Raw genomic sequence first — 19,650 nt, forward strand, 5'->3', positions numbered from 1 at the left:
CACCTCCTGGAGAAGCAGCGTGGTGTAGCTGCTCAGGAAGCGAAACCCCGCCGAGGGTATATCGAGCTCCAGAAAGCCTGGGGAGTTCAAAGGGCAGGCACATCACTGCTGCCGACGCCAGCACCGTGTCAGCCAGGCCCAGCTATGGTGACTCACGTGGGCAGACGTTCGGGGCCAGAGCCCGCATGCCCATGCCTGCAAGGGATTGCTGCCCGGGAGGACCGGCTGCTTGTGGTGCTGTTTGAAATCCTCCATGCCCAGGAAGCAATTGGGGCTCACCCCCAGGCACTCGGACCCACCCTGGGCAGCAGTGGTGAGGTACAGGCTGGGGCCCAGATGCCTGCCATGCCCCTTGCTGTCAGCCCCTTGGCGGCGGCAACCTGTTGGAGCTCGGCCGGGCAGTGCTGTGAGGAGATGGGGGCCAAAGCCGGGGGACAAGGCCCGGCAGCGGCACCGAGCCCCTCGGCTTCAGGCAGCGTAAGCTGCTGCCTCCTTCCCCAGGTGTCTGCCCACAGAGACAGGTGACAGGGAGGGAGCCTTGCTTCAGTGTTCATGCCAGGGAGGTGAGCAGGCGGAGGGCCAGAATAGGAATTTATATTGGGGGGTGTCACCTTAAACACAGCAGCCTGCCCTTCCCCCACACCCTGAAACAGGAAGCACAACAAGCGCTTGCAAAGCGCCCTAAGTGTGTCCCTTTCGGCTCCCCTCCTCCGCGGCCCACCCGGGAGAAGACTACACTTCCCAGAAACACCGCGGGGCGGGGCAGCCGGCCCGGCTCGCCCCGTCCCCGCCCTCCCTCTTCCGCCTGGCATCACGGTCCCTGTAGTCTTCGCGCGCCCCCCGCTCCCTTCCCCACGCCGGGCTTTCGCGGCGGAGAAGACTACTATTCCCGAGTGCCCCCGCGGGGCCGCGCCTGCGCCGTTAGCGTGGAAGTGCGAGAGGCCGTTGCGTTGCGGGCAACGGCCAAGGCAGCGAAGAGGCAGTAAGCGGCGGCGCCGGCGGCTTCCGCGTTTGCCGCGGGGGGGGGGTGGGGGCAGGCGGGGGTGGGGGCGAGGAGCGGTGACGGCGGCGGCGGGAGGGCGCTCGGTGGATGGGCGGTTGGCGGCCGGCGGCGGCATCTGTCAGGCGCCGGTTGTTAGCCGGGGCGCAGGGGATGAGCCTGTGAGGGCGGAGGAGCGCGGGTGGGGGTGAAGCCCGGCCAGAGCAGAGCGATGTCCCAGCCTCAGCAGCAGCAACAGCCGCCGCCGCCGCCGCCGCCGTCTCCTCAGCAGCAGCCGCCGCCGCCGCCTCCTGCCGCCTCCAAGAAGCGGGACCGGCGCATCTTCTCGGGCACCTGCCCCGACCCCAAATGCCAGGCGCGGCTCTTCTTCCCGGCCCACGGGCCGCAGAGCAGCGGCAGCATCGAGTGCACCGACTGCGGGCAACGCCACGAGCAGCGGCAGCTGCTGGCCGTCGAGGAGGTTACGGACCCCGACCTGGTGCTGCACAACCTGCTGCGAAACGCGCTGCTGGGTGTCAGTGGTGCTGGCCCGCCCCGCAGGAACACCGAGCTCGTCAAAGTCATGGGCCTCTCCAACTACCACTGCAAGCTCCTGGCCCCCATCCTGGCCCGCTATGGTATGGATAAGCAAACTGGCAAAGCCAAGCTCCTCACGGAGATGAACCAGGGAGATATCTTTGACTGCTCCCTCTTGGGTGACCGCGCCTTCCTCATTGAGCCAGAGCATGTTGAAACCATCGGTTATGGAAAGGATCGCTCTGGCAGCCTCATCTACCTGCATGACACTCTGGAAGACATCAAGAAGGCCAACAACAGTCAGGAGTGCCTCATTCCTGTCCATGTGGATGGAGACGGCCACTGCCTTGTCCACGCAGTCTCACGGGCACTTGTTGGCAGGGAGCTCTTCTGGCATGCTCTGAGAGAGAATCTAAAGAAGCATTTTGAGGAGAATCTGAGTCACTACAAGGCGCTTTTCCATGACTTTATTGATGCAGCAGAGTGGGAGGACATTATCAACGAATGCGACCCGTTGTTTGTTCCTCCAGAAGGTGTGCCAATGGGCCTTAGGAATATTCACATCTTTGGTCTGGCCAATGTGCTTCACCGGCCTATCATCCTGTTAGACTCATTAAGTGGAATGCGAAGCTCTGGAGATTATTCAGCGACGTTCCTCCCTGGTCTGGTACCCCTAGAAAAATGCATGGGAAAAGATGGGATGTTGAACAAGCCGATCTGTATTGCATGGAGTAGCTCAGGACGTAACCATTATATTCCTCTAGTTGGAATAAAAGGTGCTGCTTTACCTAAACTGCCTAGGAAGCTACTTCCTAAAGCCTGGGGGGTTCCTCAAGACCTCATCAAAAAGTACATCAAGTTAGAGGAGGACGGTGGTTGTGTTATTGGAGGAGACAGAAGTTTGCAAGATAAGTACTTGATGAGGCTTGTTGCTGCAATGGAGGAGGTTTTCATGAGTAAACACGGTATCCATCCCAGTCTTGTAGCTGATGTACATCAGTATTTCTACAGAAGGACCGGTGTAATAGGAGTCCAGCCTGAAGAAGTCACTGCAGCTGCCAAAAAAGCAGTGATGGACAACCGCCTTCACAGGTGCCTCATCTGTGGGGCCCTTTCTGAGCATCATGTTCCTCCAGAGTGGCTGGCTCCTGGGGGGAAACTCTATAACCTGGCAAAAAGTACCCACGGCCAACTAAGGCCTGACAAAAATTACAGTTTTCCCCTGAACAGTTTGGTGTGTTCTTACAACCCCGCAAAGGATGTGCTAGTACCAGACTATAGCCTGAGTAGTTTGACTGCTTGTAACTGGTGTCATGGTAACTTAGTGCGTCGTGTTAGAGAAGATGGATCTGTTTCATATTTGGATGGAGACAGAACTAATACTAGGTCTACAGGTGGTAAATGTGGCTGTGGATTCAAGCACTACTGGGAAGGTAAAGAGTATGATAATCTCCCTGAAGCTTTTCCTATTACTCTAGAGTGGGGCGGAAGAGTGGTGAGAGAGACAGTCTATTGGTTCCAGTATGAAAGTGACACATCTCTGAACAGCAATGTGTACGACGTCGCCATGAAACTTGTGACCAAGCACTTCCCTGGTGAATTTGGTAGTGAGATTCTCGTTCAGAAAGTTGTCAACACAATATTGCATCAAACTGCCAAAAAGAACCCTGATGATTATACCCCTGTAAATATTGATGGTGCTCACGCCCAAAGAGCTGATGATGTACAGCAGGGACAAGAGCTAGAGTCACAGCTTCCAACCAAAATTATTTTGACTGGACAGAAGACAAAAACTTTGCACAAGGAGGAGTTGAATATGAGCAAAGCTGAAAGAACTATTCAGCAGAACATTGCAGATCAGGCTTCTGTAATGCAGAAACGGAAAAGTGAAAAATTGAAACAAGAACATAAAGGGCAACCTAGGACTGCTGCTCCTGGGACTGTTCGTGAGGGGCCATCATCTGCACCTGCCACACCAACAAAGACCCCGTACTCTCCAACATCTACAAAAGAAAAGAAAATTCGAATAACCACAAATGATGGGAGGCAGTCAATGCTTACCCTGAAGTGCACTACCACCTTCTTGGAACTACAGGAAAGCATAGCAAGAGAATTTAATATTCCTCCATATTTGCAATGTATTCGCTATGGCTTTCCTCCTAAAGAGCTTCTGCCTCCCAAAGAAGGCATGGAAAACGATCCCGTTCCTTTGCAGCATGGTGACAGAATTGCGATAGAAATCCTGAAAGGTAAGGAGGAAGGCAGGCAGTCTGCTTCAGCACACTCGGCCCATGCTGTGAAGCATGAAGACGTTGCTGTGACTAGTAAAATCTCATCAAAGGAACTGCAAGACCAAGTCGATAAGGAGATGTATTCCCTGTGTCTTCTAGCAACACTAATGGGTAAGGCTGACTTCAAGTTATACTTTAAAATTGTATTTTTAAATAGAAGATAACATTTTTCAAATTTAGTTGCATACCTATCTTTTTTTTTTTCTTTTCTGTAACCATGGAGAAGATTAGTTCCTTAATTCCTCTATTAGAAGAACATTTAACACACTGTTAGTGGTTTCTTGAGTGTTGTGACTTTTTAAAATGCATATACGAGATACTTGTTCTTTCTTTGTTATAAAGTTCTCGTTTAAAAATAGTTGTTTAGGAGTTGTTGCATTTCCTCTGCTGTCTGTCTCTGTTTTTCTTGTCTCTCATTAGGCACGCACATCTGATGTGTATGTGTGTGAGCTACATGCTCTCTTTTTTCCTACATCGCCCTCAGGTTTCAGGAAATAAATTCAGAGCAGAGGTGAGAAGGGGACACTTGAGTGTTTGCTCATTGTAAGTTTGAGGACCAAATTCTCACCTTTGTAGTAGGATGAAGTCCTAGCATTTCTCCCCACAGGGAGTTGTGCTGGTTTAAGCAAATCAACACAACATTGTCTCTTTAGCTAATCTGCTAATTTTAAATGAAGATCTGGTGTTTTTCAAGAGCTGTGAAAAGTGTTATTTTGGAATGTAAGCGGAGGAGAAACTGGAAGAATGTAAACACAGATTTGAATCCCCAAGGTGGACATAGTGTTGCAAAGCTATGCTTATAAATTGTAAGTCATGTAAATCTGAATAATTCAAGATGAAAGGACTTTTCTCAGGTGCCTGTGGTTTTTAGTTTCATATTTGGACTCGGGAGACTTGGACCTTCATTTGTGTACTTTCTTCATAAGGTTTCACAATTCTTGCTGCTTACTGGCAGGAAGTAGAATAGTAATTATCATACATTTAGCTCTGTGAACCAGTTGAATAGCAATGTTTACAGGTTTGGTTTTTTTTGTGGGAGCCTTCTCTTTTGCTGGAGGGATTTGGTGTGGCTAAAGCATGTGATGTTTTAGAAACGAAACAATTACATAATCGGAGAGTGGTATGTCAGAAGTTCATCAAGCAGAACTTTGATTCATTTCTAAGCCTGATTGTTTACTCCCGTGTCTCTTGCAAGATAGTGTGCTGAATCACTAGCCACCTCGTCACACTGATATTTACACCGCAGTTCCAAAGTGCAGGAAAAGGTTAGGTTTAAAAGCTGTCTTAATTTTGAGATGAAGCTTAAAAGAGTGCTTTCCTGTTTTCAGGAAATACTGCTGAAAGTGTAATTACTGGCTTACTTTTAAAGCATATCAAAGTTTTTTGTATCTCAGTTACTTCAGCATTAAGGTGTGTAATTTTTTTACAGGTACTTATCCATAAACTGTGAGCTGATCTTGTATTCAAGAATCAATTTTTGTGTTTTACTCTCTCTGCTGTTAGATTCTGCTTTTGAAGCACAGGTTAGAATAGAATTTACCTCACCCTTCTCTGACTGCATCCATTTTGCATTACTAATAGAAGTAAAAGTGGCAGCAAATGATAAACCAACTAGTTGTAACAGCTCATGCAGCTACTGAATAAAATGCTGGTTTTATATAATCATTTTTCTCGTCAGGGCTTCATTTTCCTTTAAAGATAGTTGTGGAAAAAATCTGAACGGTTGACTATTTACAATTGTGATTTTTTTTTTTTTTTTTTTTTTAATGGAGAAATAAACTCTAAGGAACTTCCTAAGTCCTTGCACTTTCTTAAGTGTTGGGGTGGCAGTTCCTCAGGGTGGTACATTCTGCCTTTTTGGGACAAGAAGCCTCAGTGTTTCTCAGTGACATTTCTGTACCTCTAAAAAACAGTGCTGCAAAGTTCTGAGAGCTTAGCCTGCATGCTCTTGCATTAGATGCTTTGTTCTGCTAAAAACATTCATCTAATACAGTCAGATTAGAATGCGTAGAGGGGACATGCTGTTGAAATAGCTCACTGTGAAATTGTGTCTTCAAACATGTATAACTATTCATTCTGGATGCTTAAAAGCTTTTCTTTCATACAAGGTCTCCTATAGGCTGACTTGATGCTTCTTTTGTATTTCAGTTACTAGAATTTTTCTTTTCTGGCCTCAGCAAGTTAACTTACTAAAATTTTAGACCATGTTCTGTAATTTTTCTGTATATAATTTAAAAATAAGCCCTGGGAAATTAGATGCTGTAATTTCTGGACCACTTAACATATTATGCATGTTTTTTTGTAAAACTTTTTCCTCTTTTTTTTTCTGTTCAGCTCAAAATACAGAATTTGATAGGGAAATGACTAAACGAATTGTAATTTTACATTATCATGGTTAAAACATTACATTTTTAAACAGATTTAATTACACCCATGCAGAAGCACCCTGGATACATGCAAGCCAAGTATTGATCGGTTTGTTTTGCGTTGATGAATTCGTCAGTGCACAAGAAACCAAAATAGCCAGTTTTAAATAAAATGTATTAATTGATACCAGGATTTGCTTGGAGTTAAACAGCTTGTTTTTAAGCCAGCTGTAGTTCCCTGTAACCTATGTTTATCAACTGAGCTTTTGATTTGTTTTGTACTTCTGTGTGTCCTCTCTGCTGTATGAAGTGATGGTCTTGGGCTTCCACTGGTGAAGGTTAGTCTGCACCTGCTCTTTCTTTGCTCTTTCTCGTACACTGTGAGGCATGCTTGTGGGTAGGATAGTCTTCATTTGTTGCCATACTTTAATGTTGTGGGGCTGAGGTCTGGTCTAAGGGAGTATGTACTGGAGCGGGAACATTTTGGAAAACATAATCTCTTTGATAAATGTAGTGTCTTGAGGGAGTTTTTAATCTACCTAAATGATCACCCAAATTAACTTGTGACCTGTAAACATCTTACTGCCATGGTAAACAAAACCAAAACAAAGAGTAAAACCCAGCTAGCAACAAAAATGTGCAAACCTCAAATGTAATTTAGTTGAATCACACACACTAGTTTCTCTGATCTGGGAAAGTCCAGTTGTAACTGTGCATTTTTTTGGTGTTCCAATCAGAGTTCTCTATCAAAACAGCATCGTTAGTTTGTGTTTCTTTCAGTGGCCGATGCTTTTGTTTTGTGAGCCCTGCTCTTCATACTTTTCTGCATGTAGTCATGTAGTCCTTGTTAGTGTTGCATAAAAGGCTATCTAAACAGTGATGCTTCTCTTGTGCAAGGTTTGAAAAATCATGCCCAGAGCAAATAGGGAATCTTTCTTTGGAGAATGCCACTAATGTGTAAAACGCCACTAATGTGTAAAACTGGGCTTCTAAAAGCCTGGTGGCTGTCTTGTGGAAGGGAAGGGAGCCCTTCGAATAAGAATGGATTGCTAGATGCAGGAGTATAGGAGTCCTTAGTATGGAGTCAGCCACTGTGTGGCTGCTTGCTGTGGCCTCCCCATGCTTCAGCAGACTGACAACTGTATGCTGTTACTTATCAGTGCAGTGGTGGTTTTGATTCCTGAGGGCAGTATTTAAACCATCAGAAGGACTTTGGGGAAAATGAAGAGTGATGCTCTGGAGCCATTGTGTATAGGGATGTGCATTTCAAAATGTAAATGAGCATAAGGATGCAGGGTAGGAGTGAACCCCTTCTGAAATAACAAAACCATTAGTGTTATCAGTAGTGATTGACCTCCCTCCATGCAGCTGTATGAAGAAGAGCAAAAGCTGTGGCAATAGTGGGGAGAAGAAGAGAATGCTCCTTTTAATTTTTATTTTTTTTTAGTGGAGTCAGTGAGAGCTGGAGAGGAGCTTAATGTTTGTTAGCAACTCAGTAGACAGAAGTTATTAGGATAAGGTCAAAAGACAAGACCTCCTTCTTCAGTAGATCATGGAAAATAAGAAAGAAGAGTAGTTGGCTTGTTGCTTAAGTGTCCTTGCTAGGAAGTGAAGGCCAAATCTGTGAGCTTGATGTGCAAATGAATGCAGTGAACCGGAGCATATATGGTTCAAGGTAATGCATTTAAAATTAATCAAAGTATGGAAGTCTTCCATCTTTTAAAATGTCTAAAGACAAAACATTAAGAAGATGCACTTTACCTTTTTAGAGAGAATGGGGACTTGAATAACACCTGAATTGGAGAGGTGAGCGACAGAATCCTTCCAGTAGGGAGACGGAGGAGCAGGGGAGAGTACGGACGGAGTCCTGTGCCTGTCAGGGAAGGGAAACAAAAGTTGGAGAGTGGCTTGAAGGGTTTCAAAGCATCACATGACACATAATGCCACTGTCACAAGGGTGAAATATTTTCACACCTGAGGCAGGTGGGATACGAGAGTAGCTACAGTTACCCTGTGGGATGTGCAGTAAAGGAATGCAAAGAGGGATTTAGATGTACTCTATAGATATGCCCTATATTCAGTATGTGGAAGCTATTAAAAATAACTTTTTACTTTTTCTTCTTAACAGCAAGCAAAGTATTATTGGTGAGTAATATTTTACAGCCTCACACATTCCAGCTATTACAACTAGGAAGTGCATCCAGTTCACTTTAGTTGATGATTCACTTTCTCCAATTTTAATAGAAAATTGAGACATGGTTATTGAGATTTTAATGCCTGAAGAAGGGTGCAGTTTCTATTTAAAGTATCTTAGTATGTTCTCTGTTTGATATGAAGTGGAAAAAGCATTTTTTTCTGAAAATGTATGCATGCAGTAGTTGTTTCTGCATCAGGAGGATGGAATTTATCAGTACTTTTTGTTTGTACTACTTTGACAGCTACATCACACGTTACTTCTCTGAAGCAGGTAAGTGGTTAGCAAAATGAGGAAAAAGGTATAGGTAAAAGTGCAGTTCTGAACTGAGTTAGCAGGTGCTGTTAGGTCACTGATATTCTGTCATTGTAGCCTCATTTTTCTGTACTTATTAATTTCCTTACATAGTCTAGTTTTTTTTTTTTCCTCTCAGCGGCATTTAAAGTTGTCACATTTCAACGCCATTTTTAGCATCTTTGGTAAATGCCAATTACACAGGACTGTTGGGGCCTCACAGTTGGTATTTTGTTTCTAACTCAAGAAAAGCAAGGTACAGACACAGCTTCTATACAGCTGCCTGTGTGGATGTTTGTATCTTGGCTACAGTATAAAGTTTGCTGTATGGCAGCCATGAAATTTGAGATCTGATTTTTGAAAAGGTGTAGGGATATAGAACTGAGGTTTTGATGTGCAATGGTATATGCTTGAACTTTGGAAGTGTGTTACTAATTTTCTAGTTTTGTGTTGAAAGCATGGGTAGGAGGGGAATGAAGACTTAGGTGTAGGGCCTGGCAAAGAACCAAGAGCTGTAGCTTGGATCAAATCAAATTTGGTGATTTTTGTGCTAGAACATGTAGGATATTTGACTGCAGACAGTGTTATGTTTTCTTGAAAGTTTCTCAATGTCCTCGGCTCCTGTTCTGTAAATTTGCAATGAAAATCCAAATTCTTAATTGCATAGCAGAGAGTGAGGATTCAGCTTTTAATTCAAGGAGTTACATTTTCAGCCATTGTCTATAATGTTAAAATATGACTATTTAATTATAATGATTATGTTTGATTTCTATAGGAGAAGATGTTTGGTCTTATGCAAAGGGGCTTCCTCAATTGTTTCAGCAAGGTGGAGTATTCTACAGCATAATGAAGAAAACCACAGGTATTTTTTTGTTTTTATTCCTTGATTCCTCTGTTTTGAAATCTTTACAATTGTAAATTGGTATTGAATCATTTGTAAGCATAAATATATTGTTATTTTATTACCATGGTACATTTTCCTTTTCATAATATTTTAGAACTCCTTATGCTCCCTCAGAGAGCCTAAGACTAAGGAATCCGAGTAAGACTAGTTCATTCGCCTTAAATCTCTTCTGAAATTTTCTCTACAACCATACATCTCCATTTAAACTTCTTGAATTGTACAAACAACACCGATAAGTCAACTGATTTCCTGCCCTGTGCCCCCCTCCCCGCCCCAACCCTGGAAAGATCAAACAGCAAATCATGGGACCTATTCCTATTCTATTTTAAAACACTTACTGCATAAGCAGTTCGTTTTTCTAGTGTGTTTCTTAGTAGGTATTTTATACAGGGGTACTGCATGTTTTAAATTCAAATGGTTGGTTAAATTTGTTTTTCATATTCGTAAGATTGTTGTTCAAAAGCAAAGCTATCCATCCCCTTCCTGCGTTCATAAATGCCGCATCTTGGACTATGTGTAGAATAACCAAGCAAGTAGTTAGAGTATATTTGATTTGTAGGTGGCTTTACAAATACTACCTACAAAGAATATCTGTTTCTTTAGAGAAGCAAGTATTATTCAGTTATTTTCTCTCATTTAAAGTTTACTGTCTTATTGAAGTCTTTGCATTCATAGTTTAGCTCCTGCCGTTCCATCTATGATAATGATTCGTGTGTTTTGGTTTTTTTTTTTTTGTTCCCCCTTGGGAAGTTTTATCAACCTTAACTTAATCTTGATTGTATTTTACCACATAATTTCTATTCTGTTTGCAGTAATTAAAATATGTGGTATATTCAAGGCCCACTACCTGTCACGGAATTATTGGCCTGGGTAATAGAGTTAGTATGCAACTGTCTTACAGCAGATCTGTTTCCTTTTAGTTTTCTTTCTTTTACTATGCTTGTACAGTAAAGGCTGGTGTATTGTTTGTGGCAAGTGAATTAGTTTAAACGGTACCTGGTGGAAAGGGCATTTTGAGCTGATTAATGACTAGCCAGAGTTGAGAACCTGAAATGAATCCAAGGGATTTTAACCCAGCTGGTCATAAACTCACAGAAAATGCCTGACTTACACTGTCAGTTGGCAAAAATTACTTTTAAGAAGGCTGTGGGAAATGATGTTCTGTATTAGACCACTATGGCATTTCTGTGTGTGCAGCTATTTTACAGTATCTTGGTAGGTAGAATTACCATTTCAGCATTAACATACTTGTATGATTTTAACATTTTATGAAGTACTAACTTTCCAGATTAAACAATTACAGTGTGCAACAATCTAATTTTTTTTTTTCACTTGAGCTCCTCACATATTTTAGTTAATAATGCAACTATTATACTAGACATTTGGAACAAATCTTTCTATCAAGTGTAGGTACTGTTAATCAACTGAAATTTGATTTAGTATATCTTGTTTGAGATCTCATATTGAAATTTCAGGATTGCAGTTTCAGAGGCAATTTTGGTCTATCATAGAAGCTGTTACAGCTCTCTTTCAAATGAAGGTTGAGCTAGTAAATTATGTAGTTTAAAATATGTTCTTCAGGCTAAGTCAGACAGATAGGTGTTTGGGGTTAACTTTTGTTCTGTGTGTGTTTTGGCTGGTTCGTTATTGGTTCCCATGGATATGTAAAGAAAGGAGCTATGTGTATGAAGTTCACTAAATAAAATCTCATCTGTAGATTGTCTGCAGCTGTAAAAGTGTGTGAATCAGAAGCTGTGGATGATGAGTGAGACTGCTCAGTTAGTTCATCGGTATAAAAACAGTTTAATAACATTTTCAAATTATTTGAGTGACCTTTTTCATTGATGCCCAGAATACTTGTTTTGACTGCATTGTATTTGATAACATAGAAGTAGGATTTGCTTGTTTTGTTTCTTCCCTTCTGCTTAATTTCTGGTGGTTTTGTTCAAGAATTGTAAGAGAATGTGAAGAAAAGTCCCATTAATTTACCTATTTTTGGCACTAATAGCTAATAGAACTGAAGAGAGTTGTTGCAGCCAATTTTTCATCTGCAGATAGCTTTTAACACACAGAAAGCCATAGTCACTAAAGCGATACCTTACTGCTTTTACCACAACCTGTATGGAACAGAGTTGAAAGAGTTATTTTGTATTTTACGATGATAAACTGGAAACCGAATGTTGCCCTGTCCTGCCCATTTTTGACACAGAGCAGCTTCAGAACTTAAATTTGTCTAGTGAACTCTCAGTTTTAGCAAATCTGTCAAATTATAAGTGGGGCAATGAAACAAACAGCAGATCAAAAATATTATGTCTCATGTTTGTTTTGTAAAAGTTAATAGTTATAATCTTCAGGACTACTAAACATAGTAAGCTTGAAACACTTTTGTTTATCTAGCAATGCGTCCTCTCAGATGACGACAAATAGCAAATTTGAAATAGCAGTTTTACACACTGAAATCCTACTACAGTTCTAAGTAGTATGGAAGTGGTCTTAAATAGTACTTCTCGAGATAGTCAGTGATTTGAAATGTGCTCTTTGGCAGTTATCTGGGTTTGTTTTGTTTGTTATTGTGTGGTTTTGGGGCAGGGGTGGTGGTGATAGGGTTTGGCTTGCTCTGTGTTACTGCAAGTGTATACTATTTCTTTAACTTCTGTTGTATTAGAACTGCAAGTCCCAGCAAGGTGGTTATTTTATCTAGTAATACTACAGTCCCATCTCTTCATTAGAATCACCGTAGAAGGCAGCAGCATCTTAGGGGTATACTGTGAGTGCTGTCATGTGGCATACAAGCCTAAATTGTTTTTTCTCCCACAATAAGAAGTTTCAGTGTGTTTGTTTTTACATACATGATGCAATAAGTTTAAATACAATAATTACTGTGTATTCAGAGCATGCCTTAAAATATTTCAGCACTTTGAATAACTTTTTCTATCTTTATAGGTTTGGCTGATGGCAAGCACTGTACTTTTCCACATCTGCCTGGTAAAAATTTTGTGTACAATGCAGCAGAAGACAGGTTAGAGCTCTGTGTGGATGCTGCTGGACACTTTCCTATTGGTCCTGATGTTGAAGAGTTGGTTAAAGAGGCCTTAAGTCAAGTGCGAGCAGAAGCTACTTCAAGAAGCAGAGAAGCAAGTCCGTCGCACGGAATGCTGAAGCTGGGTAGTGGTGGAGTAGTGAAAAAGAAATCTGAACAACTACATAACATAACTGCATTTCAGGGAAAGGGCCATTCCCTAGGAACTGCATCTAGTAGTCAACAACATGATCAAAGAGCCAGGGAAACACCACTTTTAAGAAAGCATAGCACAGAAACAGACTTCAGTCCTTCTGCTAAACTTGAGCCTTCTGTATTCACAGCTGCTTCTGGTAATAGTGAGCTTATCCGAATTGCTCCGGGAGTTGTGACAATGAGAGACAGCAGGCAGCTTGACCCTACTTTGATTGAGGCACAGAGAAAAAAGTTGCAGGAAATGGTCTCTTCTATTCAGGCTTCAATGGATAGACATTTGCGGGATCAGAATACAGAGCAGTCAGCATCAGTTGATCTATCTCAAAGAAAAGTAGAGGCAGTGAGTTCAACTGCTAAAACTGGGAGCTCTCAGGTTGGCTTACCCGAATCGTTTTCTGCACCAGGTGGTACTGAACACTTGAATGCTGAATCAACTGATGGTAACATGGTGAATTCTGTGGGAACAACATTCCCTGCAAGGTCTAAAGCACAAAAGGGAAATTCTGTTGAGGAGCTTGAGGAGATGGATAGTCAAGATGCAGGAATTGCTAATGCAACTGAGCCAATGGATCACTCTTGATAGGTTAAAATCTAATAAGGGTAGAAGAAATTACTGTTCAAATGTAATGTTTATTGGCTGGGCCACACAAAGTGATTAGTTATTAAATCTTGTATGTATGTCAAAGATTATATCATCTTATTCAGTGCATGATAAACAAGTGTGTGATTGGCAATAGCTTTCAATATTACCATACTGCTGCCCAGGCTGGCTCTGTTACCTGTAAATTAGTTATTAGGAAATGCACTGAGATGAATATCTGCTGTAAATGTGGGTTCTTGAAAATTCTTTGTAATTTTTAATTCCTTAAAAGTCTTAAAACTTAAGCCCATGCAAGGTTCTTACCATGCTAGTTTAAGGTTACTGGAAAGGATAGAACAGGCAAAACTAGAAATGTGACAAAGTTAATCCTGTCCCACATACTTAATTCCACTCAAAAATACACTATAAACATGAGTTACACATTAATTTCAAAACCAACTGAAACTAAACTTCTGCTAAATTTGATAATGCAGCATATACAGTACTTTAATTACACTATGCTGGCACTTCATCCAATTTAAAAACTTTTTCATTCATACAGCTGTATATGCTTGTCAAATCTTGGAATAAGTGTAACTTTAGTCAACTCTCGATTTCTGCATATTGTCAGTTTAAAGCAAGTTAGAAAAAAGGCTACTTAGTGTATGATGAAGATAAAGTGAATGTGGTGTGGTTATGCATGGCTGTCTGAGCCAACACAACCATTTTGGTGCTCTGCTAGTAAGCGATAGCATGTTTTTATTTCCTCCCAAACACCAAGCTGGTCAGATGTTGTGCAACTTTTAATACAACTACAGGAGAGAAGTTGTTGGCAATTGTAAGAAACAACAAATGTTCAATGGCAAATCCATTTCTTTTAAAAGACTTTGATTACTAGCTTTGGTTAGTAATGGCAAAAATGAAATAACAGCTGTTCTCTTCAGAGCAAATTAACAATTTATTGGAAGGAAATGACTCTCTAACATACGTTATCCTAAAGTGTTCAGTAATAATTGAGCTTTTGGAAGCTCACTGTTTACTCCATGGAAACAAGGAATACATGCTGTTTCAGTGTCTGTAAAGACTGCCCACCTCTGTTAGCCTCACTTCAGTTTATGGTGCGGATTTCCCTGCATCACATAATATAGCTGGTATCCACTTAAGTAGCGTGTTCATCAGACCTGCAGTGCTAGTTCTTAAGAAGCAGCCGTTGTGCTTGCTCCCTAAGGATGGAATGTGTATCTGATACTGCATTTTGCTTCCTATCTTCGTAGTTCTATTTAAGTGCACTGTTGTTGCTTTCTCTAATGGTAAAATAACATTGAATGGATGAAAGATGTTAATACAGCTTCAAAGGAATTAAGAGCATTATAATATTGAAGTCTGTGTTTGTGCACATGTGGGTTTTTACCAGGTCACAAATGTTGTTTGTATTGGATATGTTTGAATTCAAAAAAAGTCTCCTCACTTTTTACATTTCTAATCACTTAAACAGTTCTGAGCATTAGTATGATAAAATGTCCCATGAGGGGGAATTTATTTTTGTATGTAAAAATTAACTGAAGCAAGTCACCTAAAGAATAGCCCCTGTTTTGTCAAGGTAAATTAAAATGTTGGTTAACTTTTTATGTAGAGGGGATAAATATTTTATGATATAGTACACTACTTAAGGTAAAAAAATAAGAGTCACCTTTTCACAAATAAATGAAAAAATTTAAGATCTCAAATTGCTAACCTGTAAATTAGCGATTTGGAAGCTTGGAATGTATGAAGTAATTTGGCTCACCAGAACTGACCTTGCTGATGCACTGATTAACTGGCAGGGCTTATTCAATGAGAAACAGGATGCACATGCAGCAGCTGGAAGCCTGCCGTGACTTCTGAAAACATTTAGTCTCCCATGAATCAGTCTAGCTGTCTGAAGGCTATTTCTGTATAGAAAATGTTGAGTAGAGGCTTGTGCTTTGTCACAGTGTGAGGTTTAGAAAAACATAGCAGTGGCATGTTCCTGGGAAGGAGTTTAAGTCAGGAGAGGCTAAGGGGGAGGTATCGCCTGGATCTCTTGCATTTTAGACAAGGTAATTATCACTTAGACACTTTTAACCTTTTCTTTAGAAAAAGAAGTCTTCCTCAGCTGAAAAAAAAATAGGAGCAGTGTATATGAGAGCATTTTAAGTTTGAAATAAAATGAAATATTTGTTGCACATCATCCTTATTTCATGGGAAGATGCTTGCTGCTTTCATGCCTTTCTGGTAAGACTACAGAAGTTTGTGTGCCTTTTACTGCGTAAAGAGGAAGGGTTGGTTTAATTTTGACACACTTCCCATTTCTAATTTGACATTTTTCTTCTTATCTAAATAGAAGCAGACACAGATAATAGCTCTGTTTGACTCACCCGTAATGTGACCTTGGGTCCACTCAAGTCATGTAGATCAGAACTCTCCAGTTCTTAAAAAGGAATGGTAAAATGGTGTCAAAATCAAGATCTGCTGATGTGAATTCCACTGATGTGAATTCCCCTGATGTAAAGCAAGATAGTGCATACTTACTTGCAGTGTTCTTATTTCACATACTTTCTCATGCATTTAAATACCAGTGGTTTTGAGAAAGACAGCTTTTGATACTCCCAAGTGATGCTAAACTTCTGCGTGCCAGTGAGATGTGTAACTGTACAGGAGAAGCGAAATAAAGAACACTGAAGTGTAAGTTTGAACGGATGTTTCATTTGATTGCTAGCTGTGGATGCAAATTAAGTTGAGGCAAATCTGTGTGCCTGTCTTAGCAGCACCCATGTGCTCGTTAGATTTCCTTCTTAGAGTCAGGAAAGTGGTGGTGGGCTACAAGGGCAGGGAGGACATTGACTCTTGCGGATATGAAGCCATGGAGTGAAGAGTGTCCTTTTCTCAACAAACCCCCAACTTCTTGCTACTGAATTGCCTCTGGACTGAGGTTGTGGTTCTAAATTCTTTTTGAGTACCTGCCTTGATTACTTTCTTGTCTAAGGGCCAACCACCTTCTACACAGTGTCTCATGGCAAAGAGGACTTCAATTACTTGAAAATCCTAAACTTTACTATGGCTTAGTATGTATAACATGAGGAGAGATGATTACTGAAAATACAGGCCCAGTACAAAAATTAAAAAAGAATGAACTAGATTGCTGATGAGTATGTGGGAAAGCTCAGGAGAACAGATTGGTTTTCCAGGCACATGCAAGACTTTTACTGCTTCAAATGGCCGGCTGCCTAGTAAGGTTGACTTTTTGATACTGCTGTTTCTCTGAATTGTTTGCATTTCAGTGAGGGAAAATAAATAACAGCTTTTCAAATGAAATAATATATTTGGGATGTCTTCATTGTTATAGTCACAAAACAGCAATGTATATTGTTGGGTTTGTGAATCCCATATAGTTTACTCGTCTTCTGATAGATACAAAATAGACATTGCCTCCGACAGAATGCTCTAGCAGTATCACGGAGGCACAGTGCCACAAGGCTGTATGCTGACAACCCTGTACAACGAGCATACTTTCAAGACCAAAGTGCTTAATTTACAATCTTTCAAAAAGTAGAATCTATTGTCGCTGTCACAAGGTTAGCAGAGTTGCTTGCTGCTTTTTCAATGTGTTGAAAATGCCAGGTAATAAAATTCATAGTAAGCTTAGAATTGGGAGAGCGATATGCTCAAGCTGAAATATATGAAAAATGAACAATATAAGAAGATGCCACTGTTGCCTCTACATTTGTTTGGCTCCCATTTTCAAATAGCAGAATCTACATGCTTTTGTAAAATAATAATAATATGAAGTTGATCCTTATGTTAAAAAAAACCCAACACGACAGTAAGTGATTTCTTTGTTTCGCTTATGGTTATCAGTTTAGCTTCTTAAAATTGAAGAAGTTGCTTAAGATCTTTAGAATGCAGGATTCCCTCTGAGCCCTTATGCCTGCGGTTGAGCAATAAAAGGTTGAAACAAAAGTGGTATTTTCAGAATTATTTTACATTTAATGAGGATTATTGCCAAGAAATGAAAGAGTGCACTTTTAGGAGGGAATGCTATTTAAAATGTATAAATAAGAATTAAAATAGTGTATATATTTAGAAAACAAATCTTTTTAAACAGTAAGTGCTTTACATGTTGAATTAAAAATAATTAGCATAGAAATTATACCATCTTCACAGTACTGGCTGTTACCCAGTGCAGTTTGGTTTGTTTTATTTGTGATTGCTGTACTAATTATATTTGATTTTTTTTATCTGTAATGTAACAATAGTGTATTATAACAGTATATAGTGTACTATACTACACTTCACTGTACAGTATTTGGAATTTTCTTTGATTGCTATATTAAAACTGTAAGTTAAAACATCTGCTTTGGTCTTATAAGGTGCAACTTTAATCTAGCCTTTCACACATTAGCCTGTTTAATTAACACTGATTTGGCTACAAAATTAATGAGGTGTAATTATATTAACTTCTGCGTTCTACATATAAATTGCATTGTACTTGCATACATGAATACTAGTACAGAAGTTGAAAAACTGGTACAAATCTTGGAAAAGTAAACTCTTATATCATCCATTTTGCTTTAGTTATGTTTCTATTTAAAAGAAACTTTTTTAAAAGAAAAACTCTTTATGGAAGAGGGTTTTTTGACCTCATACCTGTTCTGAATATTTCATTAAACACATAGAACCTTTGAACTTGAAAGGTTTATAAAAACCTGTTTTTAAACAGGTTTATAAAAAATATTTGAGACCAAAATATGAGATCTGAAATTTTTTTCAAGGTTGTCTCCAAGAAGAAGGGGTAGCAAAAAGCTGGCCAGGGTTTGAAACATTGGTCAAAATGTATTTCAAAGCAGGACTACAATGCATGCATGTAATATGCAAGTATGAATAGTATAATTTGGAAGAACTAGGCTTTGAAAATTTGACAATACTCAAAGATGAACATATTGACATCTACTTAAACCATCTCTGTGCTTTTTCCACCAGCTACACGTGGTACTTTGTTTCAAAAATTGGCTGTAATCATAACTTTTGATGCTAAAAAGAAGTCATAAAACCCGTCTGCAAAACTGTGTTAGTTCTTCCTGTATTTATTGAAAGGCTTTAATTCAAAGTGTGCTAGCTTTAAGGCATTCTTTAAAATGATGGGTGTAAATATACAGAGTTAATTTTGATTGCGTGTCATATCATGAAGAACTGAAAATTATCCTTTGGAAGATTTGTATTTCAAAGGCTTAAATGCTTAATGCTAAGCTAGAAATTTACTCATCTTTATTAATGCAGTGTTTATAATCTGAGCCAAAACCAGTACTGAATGTATGAAGCCACCAGGTTAAGAGTGCTTTCGAAGTGTTTTCATTTTGATTCTGCTATTAATTGTACAGCCTTAATACCTGTCTTTTTTTTATTTTAGATTGGAGTTGTTGGGTTTGTGTGGTTTGGTAGGAGTTGGGGTGGGTGGGGGGCACGTGCATAGCAAATCTGTTATAACATCCCTGCAAAACCCCAGCGTCCTGCAAGAACAAGACTCCTCACAACGTAATTTTCTCCCTAGGATCAAGGTGAGAGTGAACCTTGGATGTTCATTAGCATGTGTAGCGAGTGGTGGAAGGTGCTTTCGGTATTATGAAGAGTCAATTCAAACACACTGACTGCAAAAGTTAATAGAAACTGTGTTGCTTTGCGTGATGAGTTTACTTTATTGAGGCTTTGAAACATTGGCTTTTATTGATTTGTGATGTTTTGAGTATTTACTACTTAGTGATAGATAAAGTAGTAATATTTGAATCCATAGCAGACTTGATGGCCAAGCTGATATTACAGAAACCCAGTTGCCACAACTGATTTGAAATGGGTTGTTCTGATTTGAATTACTTGAATTAATGTACGCTGGGCAATTCTGAACATTTATTACTATCATCAAAGGCCTTAGGCTCCAGTGTAAGCATGACTTCTGTTGCAGTAACTTGCAGACACTTCAAGAGGCTTCAGAAAAGACTTATTCTTTGCTCTGTTAACAAAAGGCATTGATTTGATGATTATGAGATAACTCCACAGACTTGTATTTGGACTCTATCCACCTCTGGTTTTTAAATGACTACCTAATTTTGTTTTCTGCTGGAGATAATACTTCTAGTGGCTTGTCTTGCTGGTAGCAAATCTAATTTCACTTCTAAAGAGATCCTGTAGATCTGGACTGGGTCTGTGCTGTTTGGAAACTTGTATTCAATAAGTAAAAGATTAAAAGAAAGATGGCAG

General features: G+C 40.3%; 1 protein-coding gene across 1 annotated transcript; it reads left to right on the forward strand.

Annotated features, from left to right (window-relative positions):
- Positions 1 to 1,211: 1,211 nt before the first annotated feature.
- VCPIP1 (valosin containing protein interacting protein 1) lies at positions 1,212 to 13,380 on the forward strand (the record flags this gene model as incomplete). The annotated part of the gene is made up of 3 exons (XM_082014842.1): positions 1,212 to 3,918; positions 9,437 to 9,523; positions 12,509 to 13,380. 3 exons carry the CDS (start codon positions 1,212 to 1,214, stop codon positions 13,378 to 13,380), a joined length of 3,666 nt encoding a protein of 1,221 aa, XP_081870968.1.
- Positions 13,381 to 19,650: the final 6,270 nt, after the last annotated feature.

This window comes from Phaethon aethereus, assembly GCF_964289735.1.
Source record: "Phaethon aethereus genome assembly, chromosome: 2".
NCBI lineage: Eukaryota > Metazoa > Chordata > Aves > Phaethontiformes > Phaethontidae > Phaethon > Phaethon aethereus.